The sequence below is a fragment of the Sus scrofa genome, chromosome 3 (assembly GCF_054392235.1).
Source record: "Sus scrofa isolate SSC_HxYL_T2T_F1_AM1 chromosome 3, Sscrofa_HxYL_maternal_Yorkshire_Landrace_v2.0, whole genome shotgun sequence".
Lineage (NCBI taxonomy): Eukaryota > Metazoa > Chordata > Mammalia > Artiodactyla > Suidae > Sus > Sus scrofa.
Window position 1 is genome coordinate 129,708,382 of NC_139385.1, and position 24,722 is coordinate 129,733,103.

A 24,722-nucleotide genomic window follows, 5' to 3' on the forward strand; every position below is an offset into this window, starting at 1 on the left:
AATTTTATTGCTTTGATTAATCTAAAAGTTTGTGTTTCTTTTCTTAGGTAACCCAGGTTTTTCTGCCTTTTATGCACCATTTGCAAAGGCTTTGTATTCTTCAACAAAAGGACAGTTTCCAGTTTGGGTTATCAGCCATGCTGGGCATGCCATGGCCCCCAAAGGCAAGAAGATTCTTACAACCTCGGATGGTATGTCTTTGATAAAATCTGTTTTCCTTTACATTGAGTGGATGTTCATATTTCTAGAAAGCCTGCTAAGGTTAAGAGTTATACCAACAGAGGAGTTCCCATCGTGGCTCAGTGGTTAATGAATCTGACTAGGAACCATGAGGTTGTGGGTTTGATCCCTGGCCTTGCTCAGTGGGTTAGGGATCCAACGTTGCCATGAGCTGTGGTGTAGGTCACAGACGCAGCTCGGATCCCACATTGCTGTGATTGTGGCGTAGGCCGGCAGCTACAGCTCCGATTAGACCTCTAGCCTGGGAACCTCCATATGCCATGGGTGCAGCCCTAGAAAAGACAGAAAGACAAAAAAAAAAAAAAAAAAAAAAAAAAGAGTTATACCAATAGAGAGTTCCTAGGGTGGTGCAACAGGATTGGCAGCATCTCTGGAGTTCAGGGATGCTGGTTGCATCCTCGGCCCAGCACAGTGGGTTAAGGATCTGGTGTTGCCACAGCTGCAGTGTAGGTTGCCACTGCAGCTTGGATCTGATCCCTGGCCTGGGAATTCCATGTGCTGCAGGGCAGCCAAAAAAGAAAAAAAGAAGTTATACCAGTGGAAACCTCTGCTTGTGGCATGGGGCCCATGATACTACATTTTATTAATTTTAGGATTTGGGGCATCATTTTAATTCTTCTGCAGATAAGTTTCTTTAAAAATTTGGGCTAATAAAAGAATTTGTGTAGGACTCGTCTTCTCTATTTACCAAATGTAATCAACTATATATTTATCAGTCATATACTTTAGTTCCAAGGTTATACTAGGAGGAATGGTCAAGAATTATAAGACATGGTCCTTACTCTAAGGAAGCTCTCATTCTCATATTTAGAGAGTGATTAGGTGATAAACTCTGGCCTGCTGATCACGTGGATCTTTAGGAATAAACAACGGGGAGTATGGGTTTGAGAAGACTTTGAGGAGTAAATGGGTTTTAACAGTTGAGTAGAATTTGGATTCGAGGGGTGGAGGTAGCAGCAGATATAACAAGCAGAAGGATTAGCATAGCAGGGAGAGATTCAGAAGGTGTTCAGTGCTAGGCAGGGTCAGACTGAAAGACCTTGAAAGCTGGGAGAGAGCCAGGATGCATGTGGCAGATTGCTGTAGGCCTTTAAATGGAGGAAGTACTATCATAGAGGTGTAAATTACTTGCTTTTAATTTATAAGTATTCTAGCATGTTTACTCTTTAAAAAAACGAGAGGAAAAAAGAAAACATAACTTTCTCTGTGGGCATTCTCTTCAAGGACCCTTTGTCCTAAGGGTGCTGCTTAGTTGATCTGAGATAGGTGGCTATGGCTTCATGGCCTAGTTTGCTCCTGGCTCTGTTATGCCTTTTCTGTGATATGAGCGTCTTCTTGTACTTATTGAGCATCTAATGATAGGGGAAACCATGTGTGGGTAGGGAGGGAGCAAGGGGTAGATGATATGGGAACTCTGTGGACTCATCTGTCCAAATTTTTTGCAACTATAAAATCATTCTAAAAAACAAAATCTGTTAATAAAAAAAAAAAACCTGGGGATTTAATATTTATTTTATTCTTTTTATCATTGTGTTAGTTCAAACTCCCATAACAAAAACCATAGACTCTGTACCTTTAATAGCAGGAATTTATTTTCTCACAATCTGGAGGTATAAGTCCAAGATTAGAGTTTCAGCATAATTGAGTTCTGATGAGAACACTCGAACACTCTTTGCTGCCTTCTCTGTGTCTTCACATGATGGGGGGTGGGGCGGGCAGGAGGGAGAGTAAGCAGGTAAGAGAGCAAGCCAGCAAGCTCTCTGTTATCTCTCATAAGGGCACTGATACCTTTACTAGGGCCCCACCCTCATGACCTCCTCTAACCCTAACTACATCCCAAAGTCCCCATCTCCACATACCATCACATTTTGAACAGGGGTTGGTTAGGGCTTCAACATAAGAATTTTAGGGTACGCAAACATTCAGTCCATAACAAGCACAAATGGGAATGTTATGTATTAACATCTTAAATCTGATCATAAGTATAGGTCAACCTATACATATGATACTATACCTGAGCAATAGTAGAACTTACAAATTATCACTTAAAACATTTTTACTAAATATTTGCTCAAGTTTTAGTAGCTGTCCTTTGGACCATCTTCAGAAGTGTTACCTTACAGTTTTTAGAAGCAGGCCCTTTGAATCCCTGATCCTATTGAGTAGCAAAAGGAAATTTCTAAGTGGAAGTTCTTTCCACATTCATGAACTGTCTGCAGGCATGCTAAATTGTAATAATTTTTTTTATTTGAAGAAGTGGATGACAATTAAGAGGTGTTTCGTGTTTTTATTCATGTCCTATTTTTGGCCGTTAACTGATCCATATGGTCAAGATACAAGGTGATACTGCAGAATTTAAGAAACAAAATCACCCTCATGCATACAGAGTAGATATTCTTTGGGAGTCACTATGGGATTTGATTCTTTTTTCTTTTCCCTCCTGAAGCCAGAGCTCAAGTATCCATGTGTCATCTCACTGTGAACATCACAACTCCCCGGCTCTGGACCTCTCCTCTTAATTCTCACATATCGTAGTATTAGATAAGCCTCCTGAAATTTTAGTGCTGGTTCTGGCATGCTGTGTTAATTTCAAATTGACTTAAACATCGGACGCCAACTCTTGAGAATGAAATTTAAGTTTTCTTTTTTCCTAATTCCACTTACTCAATTTAATCATTTTTGAGTATCTGCTTGAGCCTGCCTCTTCGGTAGCACTAAGGGAAAATACCTCTTAAAACAAATCTGTTGAACTTACGTTGTTTATTGTTAGGTTATCTCATCACCCAGACATCCTGTGTCTGTCTCTTTAAAGCATCAAATGTAAGATTACTCTTGTCTTGGCAAATCTGCTCCTCTTTGCTAGAATAATTTCCACTCACAGTGAGCAGGCCCTTGATAAGCAAGATCCTCGAGATTTTGTTTCAGCACTTCCGTCACTCAGATTTCTTCTGCTACCACTTTCACCTACTTTATCTTTCTTATTTCCCTAATTACCTTCTATTTAAAATTATAGATCTACAGATTCAGTGCAATCCCTATATAAATTCCTACAAAAATTCCAATTGCATTTTTTCACAGAAATAGAAAAAAATCCTTAGATTTGTGTGGAGCCACAGAAGATATCAAAAAGCCAAAATAATCTTGAGAAAGAAGAACAAAGGCAAAGTTATCACACTTTGTTTTCAAGCTATATTACAAAGCTGGTAATCAAAACAGGATGGTACTGGCATAAAAACAGACCAGGGGACCAGAATGGAGAGCCCAGAAATAAACCCACAGATATAGGATCAAATAATCTTTGACAAGGGCGCCAAGACGACACAATGGGGGAAGGATAGTATCTTCAATAAATGGTATTGGGAAAACTGGATATCCACGTGCAAAAGAATGAAATTGAACCCTTGTCTTACACTATACACAAAAATTAACTCAAGATGGATTAAATACTTAAGTTTAAGACCTGAAACCATTAAACTCCTAGAAGAAAACAAAGGGGGGAAACTCCTTGATGTTGGTCTTGGTGATGATTTTGGATGTGACATCAAAGGCACAAGTAACAAAGGCAAAAACAAGCATTTGGGACAGCCTCAAACTAAAGAGCTTCTGTAAAACAAACAAACAAACAAAAGGGAGTCCCCATTGTGGCTCAGCAGAAACAACCCCACTAGTATCTACGAGGATGCGGGTTCGATCCTGGCCCCACTCAGTGGGTTAAGGATCTGGCGTTGCCACGAGCTGTGGTGTAGGTTGCAGACACAATTACTGTGGCTGTGGTATAGGCTGGCAGTTGCAGCTCCTATTCAACCCTTATCCTGGGATCTTCCATATGCCACAGGGGAAGTCCTAAAAAGCAAAAAATAAAAAATAAAAATAAAAGCTTCTGTATAGCAGAGGAAACAATCAACAAAATGAAAAGACAGCCTACAAAATGGGAAACAGTATTTGCAAATCATATATCTCATAAGGAGGTGATTTATAGAAAAATATATAAGGAACTCATACAAATCAATAACGAGAACATGAACAGCCTGATTTTTAAAATGGGCAAGTTTTTCCAGAGAAGACATATAAATAGCCAACAGATATATAAAAAATACTGAACATCATCAGTCAAGAGGGAAGTGCAACTTACATATGCTGCAGGTGTGGGCCATATAAATAAATAAATCTGTTTCACCAACTGTCACGTTGAAATGCGGCAGAAAGTGAATCCCTGAGTTCAGAAGGATCAAGATGGAGGAGTAAGACGTCACGCTCACCTTCTCCCACAAACACATTAAAAAAAAAAAAAAAAAAACTACATGTAGAACAGTTTGCACAGAACATCTACTGAATGCTGGCAGGAGAACTTAAACCTCCAAAAAGGGCAAGAAACCCTCCACATAACTGGGTAAAACAAAAGAAAAGAGAGAAAAGGAATCAAGACAGGACTAGCACTATGAGAAGGAGCTGCAAAAGAGAAAAGGAACCCAAACCTTGGGAAGCCACCTAACCAACAGGGAGATCAGCTGACAGAGGGACCTCAGAGTTACTGAGAAAAGTGCAGCAGCTGGACTGAGCAGGGCAAAGCAGAGTGAGAGCTGCACAAATCTTCTGCACCACCTCCCTGGACACCACAGCCTGAGACTCTTGGGCAAGGGCTGGGTGCTGAGACTCAGGCTCCAGAGGTCTGTTCTGGGGAGAGGACTAGGTTTGGCTCTCTGGAGACAACCTGAGGCGCTATGGAGCAGTGCACCATGGGCTGGGGAGCAGAGTGCCAGAGCTAAGGGAACCTGGGCCCTTAGGAGAAGGCCCTTAGGAGGAGGTCTGGGCCCTTAGGAGAAGCAAGGTGCCATTGTTGGGGAGGGCGAGAGGAGGAGTGGCAGAGCACCATAGGAATCGCTTTCCCTGTACACAGGCAGGCTCTTAGAGGTGAGGGTACCTCTGGCACAGGCTGCAGGTGGCAAAAGGCCACTTGCTCAGGCTATAGGAGACTGAGTTCCTCTTCTGAGGGTTAAGGGCAGCAGGGGGCTAAGTGCAGCATGGTGCCTCTTGCATGATCTACAGGTGGTGAGAACAAACCACAACAGTCATCTCAGAGACCAGAGGGGGGCATGGCCTACCACTACTAGGGGTCTGTGAACAGACTCCATCTCCAGCCCCAGTCACCTCAGAGGTCAGCAAAAAAGGCACTGCAACCAAGCACAACCCACTGATGCTCTCACTCCTCTGGGAAAACACCCTCCCTGCTGCTGCCATTGCCATATGCTCTGGGCAGTCCTCACCCATGCCTGATCACTGTCACTTCCCAGGATTCTGCAGCTAGAAGAAGCCTGTGTAACTCCTGCATGGGCTAAGTGGGATGGGGTGCTTCTTGCATGGTCAACAGGTGGCAGGGGCAAACCACTGCAGTTATCTTTGATGCCAGAGGTGGGTGTAGCCTGCCACTTCTAGGGGTCTGTGAACAGGCACCACTTGCAGCCCCAGTCACCTCAGAGAGCACCACAGAGGAGAGTATTGTAACTAAACACCACCTGTTGTTGCTCTCACTCCCCTGGGAACACACACACCCTGCCATTGCTACTGTCAAATGCTCCAGGCACTGCCTAAGTCTGCCTGAGGCTCGATACCACTTCCCAGGACTCTGACTAGGAGTAGCCTGCACTACCTTTCTGCTGGTCCTTGCTACTGTCAAGAGCCCAGCAACTAGGCACTGACTACTAGCCCTGCCCATTGCCTCCTTGCCCGTGGAAATACACTCAGCACCCTATCAAGGGGATATGCTGCTCACACTGAAGAAAGAGACAACAAATATCCACAGTCCCATGCCAAAAGTAAATAGTAACCCCCCACAAAATACAAAGGGGCACTCTTGCACAGAAATAGCCTCCAAGACTACAGTAGTTGGTTTCTCTATATTCATAGAAAAAGAAAAATATAAGTGAAATGAAGAAACTCGGGAACCATTCCCAGTTAAAAGAAAAATTCACCTGAAGCAGCAAACAATGAAACAGACCTTTGCAGTCTAATAGACACTGTATTCAGAAGGGAGATAGTGAAAATACCAAAGTAATTAAGGGTGAATATGAAGGAATTAAGAGCAGATATAAACAGTAATGCAGGTTACTTTAGAAAGGAACTAAAAAATATAAGGAGGAACCGAGAAAAAAGTAGAAAATTCATTTGCAGAGATGCAAACTAAGTTAAAGGCACTAAAGAGCAGAATGAATAATGCAGAGGAACAAATTAGTGACTTGAAAGATAGAATAATGGAAATCACCCAATCAGTACAGCAGACAGAAAACCAAATGAAAAAACGTGAAAGTGATTTAAGAGATCTATGGGATAATATAAAGTGGGGCAATCTGTGCATAACAGGGATTCCAGAAGAAGAAAAGGAAAAGGGGATTGGAAATATATTTGAAGAAATTATGTCTGAAAACTTCCCAAATCTAAAGGAAACAGATACCAAGATACAGGAAGCACAGAGGGCCCCAAACAAGTTGAACCCAAATAGGCCCACACCAAGACATATTATGATAAAAATGGCAAAAGTTAAAGAGAGGATTCTAAAGGCAGCAAGAGAAAAACAAAGTGTTAATTATAAGGGAACCCCCATAAGGCTATCAGCTGATTTCTCTGCAGAAACGCTGCAGGCCAGAAGAGAGTGGCGAGATATATTCAAAGTTCTAAAAGTGAAAAATTTGCAGCCTAGAATACTCTACCCTGCAAGAATATTATTTAAAATAGAACAAGAAATAAAGAATTTCTCCAACAAACAGAAACTCAAAAAGTAGAGCAATACTAAACCCATTCTAAAAGAAATACTGAAAAGGGCTTCTCTAAATAAAAAAGAAGTAAGAAGAAATAAGATGGTGGAAATCACAATTAGAAAGCAATCACTTAAGCCAGTATACAGATTTAAAAGGAAAAAACAAAACTTCTTGTAAAAGCAACGATAAACACAAGGAACAGCAAGAGGACAAACATGAAGATGTTAAAAAGATTTCAAAATCACAGAATGTGGGTAAGGAAAGTAAGAAAATCTAGACTTTTTTTTTTTAAGAATATATTTGAGTTTATAAGACTATGACTGTCAGGCTAAAGAAAGCAGATATAGGGAGAGGTTAACATATTAAAAAAAAAAAAAAGGCAACCACAAATCAAATCCAAACATTACATTCACAAAAACTGAAAAGAAAAGGACGCAAGCATACAATAAAAGGAAATTATCCAACCAAAAAAAGAAAGGAACAAAGGAAAAACATAGAATCAACTGGAAAAGAAGGTTTGAAATGGCAATAAATACATATCTATCAATAATTACCTTAAATGTCAATGGACTGAATGTTCCAATCAAAAGACGTAGAGTAGCAGATTGGATAAAAAAGCAAGAGCCTACAATATGCTGTCTACAAGAGACTCACCTTAGGGCAAAGGATACATATAAATCGAAAGTGAGGGGATGGGAAAAGATATTTCATGTCAATGGACAAGAGAGGAAAGCAGGAGTTGCAATACTCAGAAAAAAATAGACTTTAAAATGAAAGTCATAAAGACAAAGAAGGACATTATTTAATGAGAAAAGGATCCATTCAAGAAGAAGATATTACAATTGTCAATATATATGCCCCTAATGTAAGAGCACCCAGATACATACAACAAATAGTAGCAGACATAAAAGGAAAAACTGATGGGGATACAATCATAGCAGGAGACTTTAAAGCCCCACTCACATCAATGGACAGATCCTCAAGACAGAAATCAGTAAGGCAACAGAGGTCCTAAATGACACAATAGAAAAGTTAGACTTCATTGACATTTTTAGGACATTACATACAAAAAAAAAATCAGAATATACATTCTTTTCAAGTGCACATGGAACATTCTCAAGGATTGACCACATACTGGGGCACAAAACTAACCTCAACAATTTTTTTTTCTTTTTTTTTTTAATTACTCAAATGAATTTATCATATCTGTAGCTGTATAATGATCATAACAATCCAATTTCACAGGATTTCCATCCCACAACCCAAGCACATCCCCCCACCCCCCAAAATGTCTCCTCTGGAGACCATAAGTTTAACCTCAACAAATTTAAGAGTTGAGACCTTATTTCAGCTATCTTCTCTGACCACAATGGCATGAAACTAGAAAACAACCACAGGAAAAGAAATGAAAAAAAAAACTGACTACATGTAGACTAAACAACATGCTACTAAAAAACCAGTGGGTCAATGAGGAAATCAAAAGGAAATTTTGAAATGCCTTGAGACAAATGATAAGACACAACCATTCAAAATCTATGGGATGCAGTGCTTAGAGAGAAGTTCATAGAGATACAGGCCTTCCTCAAAAAAGAAGAAAAATCTCAAATTGACAACTTAACCTACCACCTCAAAGACAAACAAAACCTAAAGTCAGCAGAAGGAAGGAAATCATAAAGATCAGAGAGGAAATCAATAACCTAGAGATTCAAAAAGCAATAGAAAAAAATCAGTGAAACCAAGAGCTGCTTCTTTGAAAGGGTAAACAAAATTGACAAACCTCTGGCCAGACTCACCAAGGAGAGTGAAAAAACCCAAATAAACAAAATAAGAAATGATAAAGAAATATTAGTAGATAGTGAGGAAATACAAAAAAACAAAACAAAACAAAACAAAAAAACCTTATATAAGAGAATACTATGAACAATTGTATGCCAACAAATTTGAAAACCTAGAAGAAACGGACAACTTTCTGGAGACATACAGGCCTCCAAAACTGAATCAAGAAGAAATAGATCAACTGAACAGACCAATCATTAGAAATGAAATTGAATATGTAATAAAAATACTCCCTACAAACAAAAGTCCAGGACCAGATGGCGTCACAAGTGAATTCTACCAAACATACAAAGAACTTATACCCATCCTTCTTAAACTTTTCTAAAAGGTTGAAGAAGAAAGAACACTCCCAAAGACATTCTATGCAGCCACCATCACCCTAATACCAAAACCAGACAAAAATACTGCCAAAAAAGAAAATCATAGGCCAATATCTCTGATGAATATAGACTCAAAAATTCTCAACAAAATTTTAGCCAACAGACTCCAACAACATATTAAAAAGATCATACATCAAGACCAAATGGGATTCATTCCAAGTTCTCATCATATGCAAATCAATTGGTGTCGTACACCACATTAACAAAAGGAAAGTCAAAACCACATGATCATCTCAATAGATGCAGAAAAAGCACTTGACAAAGTCCAACATCCATTCATGATAAAAACTCTTACCAAAGTGGGTATAGAGGGAACATACCTTAACATAATAAAAGCCATTTATGACAAACCTACAGCAAATATAATACTCAATGGAGAAAAGTTGAAAGCCTTCCTGCTAAAATCTGGAACAAGATAAGAGTGTCCTAGCCATAGCAGTTGGACAGAAGAAATAAAAGGTATCCAAATTGGAAGAGAAAAGGTAGAATTGTCACTGAATACAGATGACATGATACTATATATAAAAAACCCTAAGGACTCAACCCCAAAACTACTCGAACTGATCAATGAATTCAGCAAAGTAACAGGATACAAAATCAACATTCAAAAATTGGTTGCATTTCAATATATTAACAATGAAATATTAGAAAAGGAATATAAAAATATAATACCTTTTAAAATTACAACCAGGAGTTCCTGTCATGGCACAGTGGTTAACGAATCCGGCTAGGAACCATGGGGTTGCCGGTTCAATCCCTGGCCTTGCTCAGTGGGTTGAGGATCCGGCGTTACCGTGAGCTATGGTGTAGGTTGCAGACGCAGCTCAGATCCTGAGTTGCTGTGGCCCTGGTGTAGGCTGGCAACTACAGCTCCGATTCGACTCCTAGCCTGGGAACCTCCATGTGCCTCGGGAGTGGCCCTAGAGATGGCAAAAAGACAAAAATAAATAAATAAACTCAACAACCAAAAAAATTAAATACCTAGGAATAAACCTGACCTAGGAGGTGAAAGACTTCTAGGCTGAGAACTATAAAACATTAATGAAGAAAATTGAAGAAGATTCAGAGAAATAGAAAGATATTCCATGCCCCCGAGTTGGAAGAATTAATATAAAAATGGCCATACTATCCAAAGCAGTCTACGAATTCAATGCAATCCCTATCAAATTACCCATGACATTTTTCACAGAACTAGAGCAAACAATCCAAAAACTTATATGGAACCACAAAAGACCCCAAATTGCCAAAGCAATCCTGAGGAACACAAACCAAGCAGGAAGCATAACTCTCCTAGACTTCACGCAATATTTACAAAGCTACAGTAATAAACACAGTGTCGTACTGGTACCAAAACAGGCATACAGACCAATGGAACAGAATAGAGAACCCAGAAATAAACCCAGATAACTACAGTCAATTAATTTTTGACAAAGGAGGCAAGAATATAAAATGGGAAAAAGTCTTTTCAGCAAGTGGTGCTGGGAAAGTTGGACAACTGCATGTAAATCAATGAAATTGGAACACACCCTCACACCATGCACAAAAATAAACTCAACATGGCTTAAAGACTTAAATGTAATGCAAGACACCATCAAACTCCTAGAAGAGACATTGGCAAAACATTCTCTGACGTCAACCGTAAACCAATGGGACCTAATCAAACTGACAAGCTTTTGCACAGCAGAAGAAACCATTAAAAAAAAAAAAAAAAAAAAAGACAACATATGAAATGGGAGAGAATAGTTTCAAACAATTCAACTGACAAGAGCTTAATCTCTAAAATATACAAATAACTTGTACAACTCAACCACAAAAAAACCCAACAACCCAACTGAAAAATGGGCAAAAGGCCTGAATAGACATTTCCCCGAAGAAGATGTACAGATGCCAACAAGCACATGAAAAAAATGCTCAGTATCACTGATTATTAGAGAAATGCAAATCAAAACTACTATGAGGTACCACCTCTCACCTGTCAGAATGGCCATTATTAACAAGTCAACAAATAACAAATACTGGAGAGGATGTGGAGAAAAGGGAACCCTCCTACACTGTAGATGGGAATGTAAATTGGTAGAACCACTATGGAAAATAGTATGGAGGTACCCCAGAAAACTAAATATACAACTACCATATGATCCAGCAATCCTACTCTTGGGCATATATCCACACAAAACTTTCAGTGAAAATGATGCATTGCAGCACTATTCACAATAGCCAAGACATGGAAACAACTTAAATGTCCATCAACAGAGGAATGGATTAAAAAGATGTGGTATATATACACAATGGAATACTATTCGGCTAAAAAAGAACAAAATAATTCCATTTGCAGCAACATGGATGGAACTAGAGACTCTCATACTAAATGAAGTAAGTCAGAAAGAGAAAGACAAATACCATATGATATCACTTATATCTGGAATCTAACGTATGACACAAATGAACCTTTCCACAGAAAAGAAACTCACGGACTTGGAGAACAGACTTGTGGTTGCCAAGGGGGAGAGGGAGGGAGTGGGATGGACTGGGAGTCTGGGGTTAATAGATGCAAATTATCACATTTGGTGTGGATAAGCAATGAGATTGTGCTGTATAGCACAGGGAACTCTATCCAGTCACTTGTGATGGAACATGATGGAGAATAATGTGAGAAAAGAAATATATATGTATATATTCCAGTCATATGTATATATGACTGGGTCACTCTGCTGTACAGTAGAAATTGATAGAACACTGTAAATCAAGTATAATGGAAAATAAAAATCAAAAAGAAAGTGAATCAAATATATAGTTTATACTTGCTCTATCTTGAAATATTTTAAAAGATACATCTTTATTGTTTTAAGTTACTTCTTCACATATACCCAAAGAAATTTTAGGGTTTACTACCATAATTTTTCCTTTGATAGGAAATTTATATGCCTGCTTAGAATCTTATGTGGTTTTAGAAAACAGAAGTGTGAAAATAATTCTTAGAAAACAGGCTCATTTTTAACATGCTAAATCTCGAAAAACTGCCAGTTCTGCCAGCCTGTTAACTTCACTCTGGTCAGAGAAGAGATAACCAAAGACAGAAGGAGCTAGGAAGTGGTGGGAATAGCTTTGGGCATGCATGGAGGATAATACCTCCTCTTTTATGGTGTTCAGACTTAATGATGCTTAGCTACAATGTCTTATTCCTACATTCTTTCCTTAGTGAGAGAGGTCATCATAATAGAAGCTATATATTGAATTACCTAATGAGAGCAACACCCAACTCAGTTATCACCGAAGGCCCATAAGTCATACTGAAGACAAAACAAAGTTGAACAGAATGTGAATAGCAACTTCGCAAGTTGAAAATAAACTCAAAGATTAACCCGTCAGGCGTTCTCCAACTTCAGCAGGCATCAGAATCACCTGGAGGATTTATTGAAACACAAAGTACTGGGGGCCACCTCCTGAGTTGTTGATTCCGTAGAAGTGCGGAGCGACCTGAGGACCTGAGAATCTGCTTTTTTTTTTTTTTTTTTTTTTTTTTAAGGCTGCACCACTGCATATGGAAATTCCCAGTCTAAGGGTCAAAATGCTCACTGCAGAGCCGGATCCCCTACCCACTGAGCGAGGCTAGGGATCAGACCTGCAGCCTCATGGATACTAGTCAGATTCATTTCTGCTGTGCCACAACAGGAACTCCTGAGAATCTGCATTTTTAACAAGGTCTAAAGGTAACATTGATGCTGCTGGTTCTGGTTTAATTTTTAGAACCACTTCCATAGATCTTCAGCAGTAAATACTGGTGGGGAAAAACAGTAGAAGGTATCTGTTGAGTATCTGAATTTCTGGGAAATGTCTTCAATTCTTGTTTTAAATTGACATCTTATTATTTAGAACTTCATTTTGAATATGCTTATTACTTAGGCTGTTTGTGTGCTATTGAGTTAATGACTAAGTAATTAGAGCCTGAGTCCTTTGCTACTTATGAGAACAGTGCCATCTAGAGGCATTAGCCCAAAGGGCCACCACCGGGCCAAAGGAAGCTGTGGTTTCTAGAAGGGGTGAAAGGGCAACTCATCTATCATCAAGGATTTATTGACAACCTACTAGGCTATTATGTGTGGAGCTACAGTGGTATACAAAGAAAAGTTTCTCCCTTGTAGGTTAGTGATTTTCCATCTCTGTTGGGAATAGCGCAGAAGTTCTACAAAGGGCAGGTGGGGTTCTGGGCTTCACCAGTCCCAAATTGTTTGATCAGAACAGTTCTCCTTTCATCTGTTTTACATACTGGAGTTTGAAAATGCATGTTAGAGTTGATTGCTTGGGATAGGGAAGACAGATATGTTACTCGTCATCCAAGATTATTGTTCTCAAGTATAGGTTTTCTGACATGCAAAATATGGTGTGAAAGGTACGTAGTCATTGAGAGAAGGGACATAAGCTATAACCACACGTCAAATGCTGAAAGTATGTTTTGCTTCATATTAGCACATGTTAAAATTTTGAACAGTTGGAAATAATATTCTAGTTACACCACATTATCACAATCATAAATTGAGTATAATTGGGAGAACAGATGTTCACCAATGTCAGAAGAGGGTTTTTCAAGGAAAAAAAGAAGTGTGAAAAGAAAATTTGAGGAATTAGAAGTATAAACTCTTTCTGGCTTTGATTTGCCGTGGAGTCAGCTTACTTGATGGCAGATTCATTATCAACTATTTTAAGTCATTTGTTCAAAAAGTGTAACATAAAAGCTAGAAATCATAGTGGTTTAGTTTCAGCTGATAAAACATTAGCTAAAAAACTTACACACTCTTTCAACTGATTCCGTGATGAATTTGGGTCATGCTTATCCAAAGAATCAACAAACCACTCCCTTGCCAGTACCCAAACTGAAAGGAGGAAAGCCAGAAAAGCTTTCTCCTGCCAGGGTTATGATTGGCAGAGGGACATGGAGGTTACATGAACGACTAGATGAGCCCATAGCAGGGACAATCAGTCACTTAAGTCTCAGGGCTCACAGTCACTAGAAATAGACATGGAAGTCTCTCAAGAGGTAGGAAGAAGAAGCAGAAAAACCAAAGGATAGAGCAGGAAAAGAAGTTAAGAATCAAACTCTTAAGACTCTCAGGGAAGACAGAAGTGAGAAGCCGGGCAGGAGGAGGGAGAATAGCCCTGCGGTTGATGTCCCTTAACACAGTCCAGATCATTGCCCTGCCCTTTGAGAGCCTCAGGGATCTTCTCACTGCTTGCACAGTGAAGTCTGGAGTCCTTCAGGATTCCTGCTTGGTCTTGTCTCAACCTTCCTGGCTCACCTCATTTGCTTCACTCTCCCATAACCACAAACAGACACAGAACCCATCACAGTGTCTAAAATTAACACCTCACACTTTTATGTTCCACTATCATGAACTCAGGGTAAATTTCATTTTTCTTTTTAGTTATGTATGTGTACTGGTAAACAACATATGATATTGTTTTGTGTGCTTTAAAAACTTGACCTAAAGAGTAAACTGTATATTCATCTTGCTCAGAGAATTCTTTAAAATATGAAGTACCATTTTTATCCTTTTCATCTACATAAGTAAGTTATTTAATTAAAGTTAGTATTAAGATATAGCTTTGGAGAGTTCCCTTTGTGGCTCAGCAGCTTAAGGACCCAATGTAGTCTCCTTGAGGATGCAGGTTTGATCCCTGGCCTCACTCAGTGGGTTAAGGGGCTGGTGTTGCTGCAAGCTGCAGATCCAGTGTGGCTGTGCCTGTGGCCTTAGCTGCAGCTCCAATTTAACCACTAGCCTGGGAACTTCATATAAGGCAGGTGTGGCCATTTAAAAAAAAAAAATAGAGCTTTGGAGTAATAATGGAGGCAGGGTGAAGACTTAGCTAGTTGAGGAAATTGTAGTGTAAGATTTAGAGTTATTATCTGCAGACGCATTTCTACCAGCAAGTTCATGTAGCTCTAATCTCTGGTCTTATTAGGCCTGTGGTCATTAGAGACTTGTAAGTACTGTTTGTATGACAATATATAGTAAAACTTAACGCATTTATATTTACTGCATAGCTAGATAAAAATGTGTGTATGTGTTGAAATATATATTGTGAAACTTAGGCCATTATGATTATATTCAAATAGGTATCTTAAATTATAAAATTATAATGATGTACATGTAGTAAATAGTATTTTCCAGTTCTCTCTCTTGGTTTACTTGGAGAAAGGCACAGTACATTTTATGAATCCGAAAGAGCATTATCTTTCTATCGTGCTTTAATAAAACCCTCTTCTCAAGGAAATGCTTGAGATATACTTACTTCAGGGTTTTGTAATAGCGTTTTTATCTATTTCTGTTTTCTCTTATTAGACTGTGAGCTCCTTGAAGACAAGGGGGTATATTGTATTTATGTCTCTGTTTTCAATGTTACCATGAGCCAATTAGTCACTATTTTCTGTCAGAGCAGTCAATTTAGTTCATGTAAAATGGAAGAAAATCATAATTATCAGATTTACCTGTGTCTTGAAGCTACAAAGGATGCATAATATTTTGATCCAAAATTGACAGGATTTTAATAACTGAATCAATCAATTTGAATAACTAATTGAAAAGTAAATGTGAAGTACTGATACTATGTAATTCCTCAAAGAACTACTTCGGACCAGATTATATACACCATTTGAAATAAACTCTAGCATCAATAAATGAGCTGTCAAGTGAATTCCATTGAGATGGGTCTGAGAAATAGGCTCAGGTTCTAAAAGGAAATTGTCAGTATGATAATTTATTGTGATAATTCAAGACCATATATTGATAAAGAGTCAGTGATTTGGATTACCATCTATTATTAATCCAGACAGTTTTCAATTTTGAAACCGTTTATGTTCCAAATATACTTAGTTGACTATAACTTGGAGTACATTTTCCCTATAAAATAATAGTATAAATCATTTCCATATTATTCTGATTTTGACACAATTGAATGTGATTTTTTTATAGTATTTTATGGAGAGTTAAGTTGATAATTCCTGGAATTTTTTTCAGAGTATGTTAAAATAATAATGGGAAAGTATACAGTTAAGTATATAGATATTCTTTTAACCTTTAGTTTTTGCTAGTGAAATAATGTCCAGGGAGCACAGTGAAATTTTCTATCATTGATTATTTATTTACAGAAAGTTCTTTCTCCATTAATCTTATTACTTCAGGAAACACTAAGAAGTATGTTTTTATCTTGAAAATCTACTGAGAAATTCCCAGAGGTAAAGCCAAACTTAACCTCTAAAATATTCATTTCGATAATCATTTGAATTATCATGTTAAAGTTCATCTGAAATATGTTTTAGGGCCTTATTTCTAGTATCGGTGAAGATCTAAAATGTTTATTGTATTCAGCCCCTTTTCTTTCGCTTTGCTCTAACCATATAAATGTCCTTGGTATATTTTTGAGGGAGGACTTAAATGACGGGAATTTCAAGTGCTAGCAATCATAAGTTTCATTTCTCAAGTAGTTTATGCCAGACACTTCGTGTGTGCCTTAAAGTGTTAATGAAAACAACATTCTCAGGAGAATAGAATCGCTGTCTCTGTTTTACTTATTTATTTTTTAAATTTTTTTAAGGTTTTAATATCTTCCATTATAGTTGGTTTATAGTGTTCTGTGGATTTCTACTGCACAGCAAAGTGACCTAGTCATACATATATATATTCTTTTTCTTACATTATCCTCCATCATGTTCCATCACAAGTGACTAGATATAGTTCCCTGAGCTATACAGCAGGAGCTCATTGCTTATCCACTCCAAATACTATAGATTTCATCTATTAACTCCAAACTCCCAATCCATCCCACTCCCCCTCCCTCCCCGTCCCCCTTGGCAACCACAAGTCTGTTAAGAAACTCATGGACTTGGAGAACAGACTTGTCTCTATTTTATATATAAGGAAATTGAATCCTGAGGTTAAAGGATTTGCCTGAGTCACATGGCTAGTATGGTGCTCGACTGGATTTGGAACCAGATTTATCTGTCTCCAATGCCCATGATCCTTGTACTCCACCATACTTTGCCAGTGAAAGGAAAACTTCAACATTTTCAAAAGTTGTCTGTTTGAGAGAGAAAGAATTTGGGTTGCAAATATTATAGGCATTTGTTTGGGGTATCCTGGATAGAGTGATCAGAGAAGATATGTGAGAGTAATGTAGTGTAAACAAGTCAAACATTAAGTAGATATTAAATAAACAAAAATTTGGATCCAGAGCTGTCGGAAGCCCTACCAAAGTCAAATTTCCAGATTCTATCTCTCCCTAATTCTGTATTATGCTGAACTTCCTTGTTGTATGTAGGATGAATTCTAGGCTGACCTGGGAAGAAGGATTAGAGCAGAACATGTCTCACCTGGGAGATCGGCAGTACCACTGGAATATGGAACTAAGCCTCATTAAGCCAATAGAAAGTACTTCAGAAGTGCTTATGACAGGCACTGGGGAGAGTTAAGTAAGACGTGAATTGTGAAGTAGGAATAAATTTGGAGTAGTGTGGTGAGGTAAACAGGATGTTGTGGAAACTGAAAAGAAGGCTACTTTATTCCTCATCTACTGAATTATAAAAAGGCTTCTCAGAGGAGATAACACTTGTTGAGAGTTTGAAGGATGAAGAGGAGTTAGCCCAAATAATAAGGGTGGGGGGGCCTGAGCCCTGAAGGAAAAAAAAACAAAACAGCATGTACAGATAAAACTGAAGAATAGTCCTTCATAATAAGTTTTGGGTGCCTTTTGAATGAGCCACATTATGGCTCATTATAGTTTGCCTCAGTACCTTGCAGGAATCATGAAGGCAATACATTTAGTATTCCAGTGATTCAATTTTTCTTTTCTTTTTTTTTTCTCCTACGGCTACACCTGCAGCATATGGAAGTTTCTTGGATCTGAACCGTGTCTGTGACCTATGCAGCAGCTTATGGCAATGCTGGATCTTTAACCCATTGAGCAAGGCCAGGGATCAAACCTGCATCCTCACAGAGACAACATCAGGTTCTTAATCTGCTGAACCACAATGGGAACTCCTCAGGGATTCAAGTTTTGGAAAGCAATTGACTGCCTTGTGATATTCTGAAATGTTATACCCTGTTACCGGGGTTATATATATATGTTCATAGGGAAAACCTACTGAAGTTTTTCTGTGCTCGTAGAATATTAGAGCTGGCAGCATCCTCAGAGATTGTCTAGTCAGTTCATATTTTCATCCAACAATAATATTTACTGTGTACTAGTCACAGAGGACACAGAGATGAAAAGATGTACCTTGCCTTCAAGGAGCTCACAGTCTAAGAGAGGAAATAGATACACAAGTGTGATAAAGTGCTGTAGTAAAAATTGCATACTTGTTAAGCACAAAGGAAGGCTCATTCCTTTTTCTTGAAGGTAACCTAGATAAAATTTTAATTAGATCTTGAAGACTCTAGGAGACAATTCATTTGTGAAAGGAAGAAAGGATATTTCAAGTCAGGACTGTGCTGGTTAAAAGGAACAGTTTAAAACATTTCTACTTAAGTCTTTCAGTCTTTAAACAAACAAAGATTATCTAAAATAATGGAGTAGTGTCATGGATTTTCTTGGTTGTCTATTAATCATATAACTTAGCCTAACTAGAGGTTTTCAGTGTGTGATCCTGGGACCAGCAATATCAGCATCTCCTGGAAACTTAGAAATTAGAATTTTTGGGTTCCAGCCCAGACCTACTGAATCAGACTGGTGGTGGGTCCTAGCAATCATTGTTTTAACAAGCCTTCCAGAGGATTCGGGATGCATGCTTAAGTTTGAGAACTGCTGGCCTAAATCAGCAGTAGTTCATGGAATACTTGAGAGGTCATGGGCTTTGAGGACAGAGAGACCTGGATTTGAAGTTCGCTGTCTCACTTAATAAGTACGTAACTGCCAGTCTGTCACCTATTATCTGGGAGCTTTGGGATTTTCATTTGTAAAATGAAGATGAGAATACTTCTTTTCCAGGGCTATTGTGAGAGATTGATGGATAGCATTTAAAGTGCTAACGCTATGGCTTACACGTGGTAGGCTTTCAAAAATGTTAACTACTGGGAGGAATAATGGTCCCCTGGTAGGTAGCCTATCAGGTTAAGGATCTAGCGTTGTCGCTGCTGTGGCTCAGGTTCAGTCCCTGGCCTTCCATGCGCTGCAAGCAGGGCCCAGGGGGAAGTGTAGATGTATCCACAGTGGTTGGGAAACTAAAAAAAAAAAAAAAATTTTCGGAAAGATAACTACTACTATTGTTCTTGGGGTTTTTTTCCATATGTTTTTCCCAATGAAGCAGTTACTTTCACTTTCACGTTTTTGCTTTTAGATCCAAATGCTCAAGAAATTAAGGACATCTATGGACTCCGTGGTCAAGTCGAACACAAATTAGCTTTCCTGAGAACTCATGTGCCAAAGGAAATGAAACTTGTGGTCATCGGCCATTCTATAGGCTGCTATATTTCCCTTCAGATTTTGAAGCATGGCCCTGAGCTCCCAGTAAGTACTCCTCAGGGGTGACTGTAGGTGCTTGATTGTGCCCTTGCATAAATACTCTGACTTCCTTTGCTTTTTTGTCTCTTGTTCAATTGATAAATAGAACACAGAGAAGGATACTTAGTAGTTGCCTTATCCTCATCTCTATATTATTGTGGGCCTGTGTGAGTGTATGTTCATGCAGTTCCCGTAATGTTAATGCTGAAGGAGGCAGGGATTTTAGAAACAAATGCCCTTTAAAAAAAAAAAAAAAATGGAAGTATATTTAAATTTACAATATTATATTCAAATAAGTGCCTTTTAGTCTAGGGTTATCTGGAGTTCTTAAGTTACATATAAACTTGCTGTCTCTTGTAAAGGAATCTTTAAGAGCAGTCACCACCTAAGACCTAGTCAAGAATCCTGTCTAGGAAGGAGAGTATTGTGCAAATATTCTTGCCTCCTTTCAAAAGGAGGAAAATTTATCATCACCACTATTGATAGGCAAACAGGTGTTCTTAAGGAACACTCCACCTTCAGGAACACTAAGTCTGAATCTTACCTTTTCTATAGTTCGGCAGCCTTTTTGAGACACTCATTTACTCATCTGTTCCTTCATTCATTCACAAACACTTACTGGGTGCCATTATGTGCCAGATGTTAAGTGAGACACCGGAGACATAAAGACTTATTTAAAGTGCCAGGAAAGCTAGTGAACTTTAAAACACTTCAAAACAAAACAAACCTCATACTTTCACTGACATAGACAATTGAAACGACCCATTGAATGGATGCGATACTCAACATTAATTATTTCTTCATTCAACAAACGTATTAAGCACTTGGTGTATATCAAGCCTCTGGCTGTGCTTTGAAGACGTCCCAGTGAATACAATGGTCTCTGAAGTAAGGGAGCCTTAAGTCTAATGGTGCAGACAGAATAACTCGTAGGGGTCATAACTACTAATGCTATCGTTTTTTGTTTCTTGGTTTTTTTCTTTTCCATTGTGGTTTATTCAGGACATTGAAAATAGTTCCCTGTACTATACAGTAGGACTTTGTTGTTTATCCATTCTATGTATAATAGTTTGCATCTGTTAATCCCCCAGTCCCAATCCAGTCCTCCCCTGCTCCCCCTCTACCTTGGCAACCACAAGTCTGTTCTCTATGTCTGTGAGTCTGTTTCTGTTCATAGATAAGTTCATTTCTGTCGTATTTTAGATTCCACATATAAGTGACTTCATATAGTATGTGTTTTTCTGTTTCTGATTTACTTCACTTAGCATGATAATTTCTAGATCCATCCATGCTACTGCAAATGCCATTATTTCATTCCTTTTTATGGCTGAGTGATATTCCATTGCGTATATGTACCACATCTTCTTTATCCACTACTCTGTGGATGGACATTTAGGTTACTTCCATGTGTTGGCTATTATTTATAGTGCTGCCGTGAACACTGGGGTACATGTGTCTTTTAAAGTCATGGTTTTCTCTGGATAGGTGCCCAGGAGTGGGATTGATAAATCAAATGGTAATTCTGTTTTTAGTTTTTTTAAGGAATCTCCATATTGTTTTCCATAGTGGTTACACCAATTAACTTTCCCATCAACAGTGTTAGGGGCTTCCCTTTTCTCCACACCCTCCCAGCGTTTACTGTTTGTAGAATTTTTGATGATGGCCATTCTGACTGGTGTAAGGTGGTATCTCATAGTTTTAATTTGCATGTCCCTAGTAATTAGTGAAGTTAAATATTTTTTCATGTGTTTTTTGGCCATCCGTATGTCTTCTTTGCAGAATTGTCTGTTTAGATCTTCTGCCAATTTTTTGATAGGGTTGTTTGCATTTTTGGTATTGAGCTGCAGGAGGTTTTTATATATTTTGGAGATTAATCCCTTGTCAGTCACTTCATTTGCAAATATTTTCTCTCATTCTGTGGGTTGTGTTTTTGTTTTGTTTCGGGTTTCTTTGCTTTTAAGTTTAATTAGGTCCCATTTGTTTATTTTTGTTTTTATTGTCATCACTCTAGGAGGTGGATCTGAGAAGATTTTGCTGTGATTTATGTCAGAGAGTGTTCAGCCTACGTTTTCCTCTAAGAGTTTTAAGTATCTAGCGTGTATTTAGGCTTTAATCCATTTTGAGTTTATTTTTTTGTATGGTATTAGGGAGTGTTCTAATTTTGTTCTTTTACATGTAGCTGTCCAATTTTTCCAGCCACTTGTTGAAGGGATTGTCTTTTCTCCATTGTATTTTCTTGCCTTCTTTGTCATAGATTAGTAGTAGGTGCATAGATTAGACGTAGGTGCATGGGTTTAATTCTGTGTTTTCTTTTCTCTTCCACTGATCTATATTTCTGGTTTTGTGCCAGTACTGCACTGTTTTGATGACTGTATCTTTGTAGTATAGTCTGAACTCAGGGCACCTGATTCCTCCAGCTCCATATTTCTTTCTCAGGATGGCTTTGGCTGTTCTGGGTCTTTTGTGCTTCCGAACAGACTTTAAAGTATTTTGTTCTAGTTCAGTGAAAAATATCCTTGATAATTTGATAGGGATTGCATTGAATCTGTAGATTGCATTTGGTGGTATAATCATCTTATGCAAACAGAGGGTGAGTTAGAGTGTGAAAGAGTGCTGTGTAACCTGGTAATCTGAAGGCAAGTTAGGAAGTGACCTCTTCCTAGACTCTCCCTATCCTAGGATATTGATTTTCTCACTCCATGTGATAAAATATTTTCAGTGGAGTCTGGGAGCTCACTAGGAATTTGCTCCTTCCAGCTTGATACACTTCTTACGTATTATAATTGCCTTTGGGAAAAGTACTACTATAACCTTCCTGGGTGTGGTTTTTAATACCAAATGGAGGCTGTTAGTTTATTATAGTGGATATAAGAAAATGTATTTCTCATTTCTAAATGTAAATTCAATAAATTCTAGATCACATTCCATTCACAATTCATATTGCTTCTACTTTTTTTTTTTTTCCTGCCTAGGTAAGGCATCTTAATCAGAAAGCAGGCTTTCCTTTTGTTTTTAGCCTTTGGCGTAGCTTCTGATCTCTATTGTGCCTCTAAAGCTCCTCTGGCATCTTGTTATGAGGTTACTGTCTTTATAGCATCCAGTCCTAGCACTTACAGTTCTCTTTGCCCAGTAGCTATGAACCCTCACTCTAGAGCCAAGACACCTAAGTTCAAATACTTGCTGTCATACTTTGTGTGACCTTGAGCAAGTTATTGAGTCTCTCAGTACCTTTGTTTCCTCATCTGTAAAACAGAGATAATAATATGTTTTTTTTCGGGGGGGTTGTCTTTTTTTTGCCATTTTCTTGGGCCGCTCTTTTGGCATATGGAGGTTCCCAGGCTAGGGGTCGGATTGGAGCTATAGCCACCAGCCTACACCAGAGCCACAGCAACGCGGTATCCAAGCCACGTCTGCAACCTACCCCACGGCTCACGGCAACACCAGATCCTTAACCCACTGAGCAAGGGCAGGGATTGAACCCACAACCTCATGGTTCCTAGTCGGATTCATTAACCACTGCGCCACAATGGGAACTCCGATAACAATATGTTCTTGAAAGGATTTTTGTGAGGAATTATATAAAGAATTAAGAATAGTGCCTGAAACTTAAGAGTACCATAGAAGTATTAGCTATTATTATTATAATGGAAATGACAATGGAATCACAGGCTCAGTCATTAGTTTAACTACTATATTAGTAATCTATAGATTATATACAGTAATTTATGTAATAATTTAACGTCAAAACTTAATAGTGTAAAATGATGCATACTCTTATTCTCTCAGTTTTTGTGGATCTGGGATCTGGCCACAACTTGGGTCCTCTGGTTCAGGATCTCTTATAAGACTGTAATCAAAGTGTCGTCCAGGCCTATAATCTCATGTGAAGATTTCAGTTGAGAAGAATCTGCTTCCAGGTTCACTCCCTCAAGGGTTGCTGGACCAGGGTCCTTGGTTTATCCCTGGTAGTTGGGTAGAGGCCACCCTTAGTTCCTTAGAATGTGGCCCCTTGTAACTTGTGCCATCAGAGCCAGTATAGGAGAAGAGCCAGAGAAAGAGTCTGCGGGCAAGATGGAAGTCACAGACTGTAACCCAGTTACAGAATGATGTCTCATTACTTTTACCATATTCTGCTCGTTGGAAAGAGTTCACTAGGTCCAGCCCATACTCAAGGGAAGCAGATGACACCAAAGCATGAGTATTAGAAGGTGAGGATCACTGAGAGTCGTATCAGAAACTGCCTACCCCACTACTACTGCAGTTAGGATTTCACTTGTGTGGTTTTCACCACCGAGCATGTATATGTATAGATATGCAAATAAACTAAAATACTGAATTTATTTCCTGATGGAGGAAGTGACCTGGTCCTGTCAAATAAAATACAGCAAACTGATAATGAAATACAATTTTTGATTATTAGTCGTTCTAATTGTTTAAAAAGCTTTGAAAACATTTTAAAGATACTTGCATATTTGAAATAACAACAGCATTATTATTTGTGTTGGTTAATTTTAGATGTCATCCTGTTTGAGCCAAGGGATACTCAGCTGGTAAAACCCTTCTGAGTTAGTCTGTGAGGATGTTTCTGGAGGAAATTAGCATTTGAATCAGAGCGAATAAAAAAGATCTGCCCTCACCATTTTGGGCGGATGTCGTCCAATCTGTTGAGGGCATGGAACAAAAACTCCCCCCAAAGGGCAGATTTGTTCTCTCTCTTCTTGAGCTGAGACAGCCAGTTTTCTCCTGCCCTCCAACGCTGGAGTTCCAGGCTCTCAAGCCTTTGGCCTGATCTCTCCCCATGGTTCTCAGATCTTTGAACTGGGACTGAAGTATACAGCTGGATCTCCATAATTGTGTGAGCCAATTCCTATAATACATGTTCTTTTATCTATATCCATATATGTATGGATTTTGTTTCTCTTGAGAACCCTGACAAATACACTATTCTGTAAACATAGGGAAGAAAATATCCATTTCTGAATCCTTCACAGTTTAACTTAATCAGAGATCTTTCCTTTTGGTT

General features: G+C 38.6%; 1 protein-coding gene and 1 long non-coding RNA gene across 7 annotated transcripts in view; one reads left to right on the forward strand and one right to left on the reverse strand.

Moving 5' to 3' along the window:
- Positions 1–24,722, forward strand: part of LDAH (lipid droplet associated hydrolase) — a 111,589-nt gene that overhangs the window by 19,942 nt on the left and 66,925 nt on the right. For all 6 annotated transcript variants that reach the window (XR_014842463.1, XM_005662712.4, XM_013996308.3 and 3 more), the window contains 2 exons: positions 48–191; positions 19,536–19,705. Coding sequence is in view for 5 of the 6 variants with exons in the window: in XM_005662712.4 (XP_005662769.1) it covers positions 48–191; positions 19,536–19,705 (314 nt within the window). In the remaining variant the exon portion in view is untranslated. The remainder of the gene's footprint in view (positions 1–47; positions 192–19,535; positions 19,706–24,722) is intronic.
- The window catches only part of LOC146404936 (uncharacterized), a 639,839-nt gene that overhangs the window by 8,790 nt on the left and 606,327 nt on the right, over positions 1–24,722 (reverse strand). The gene's annotated exons all lie outside the window — the stretch shown is intronic.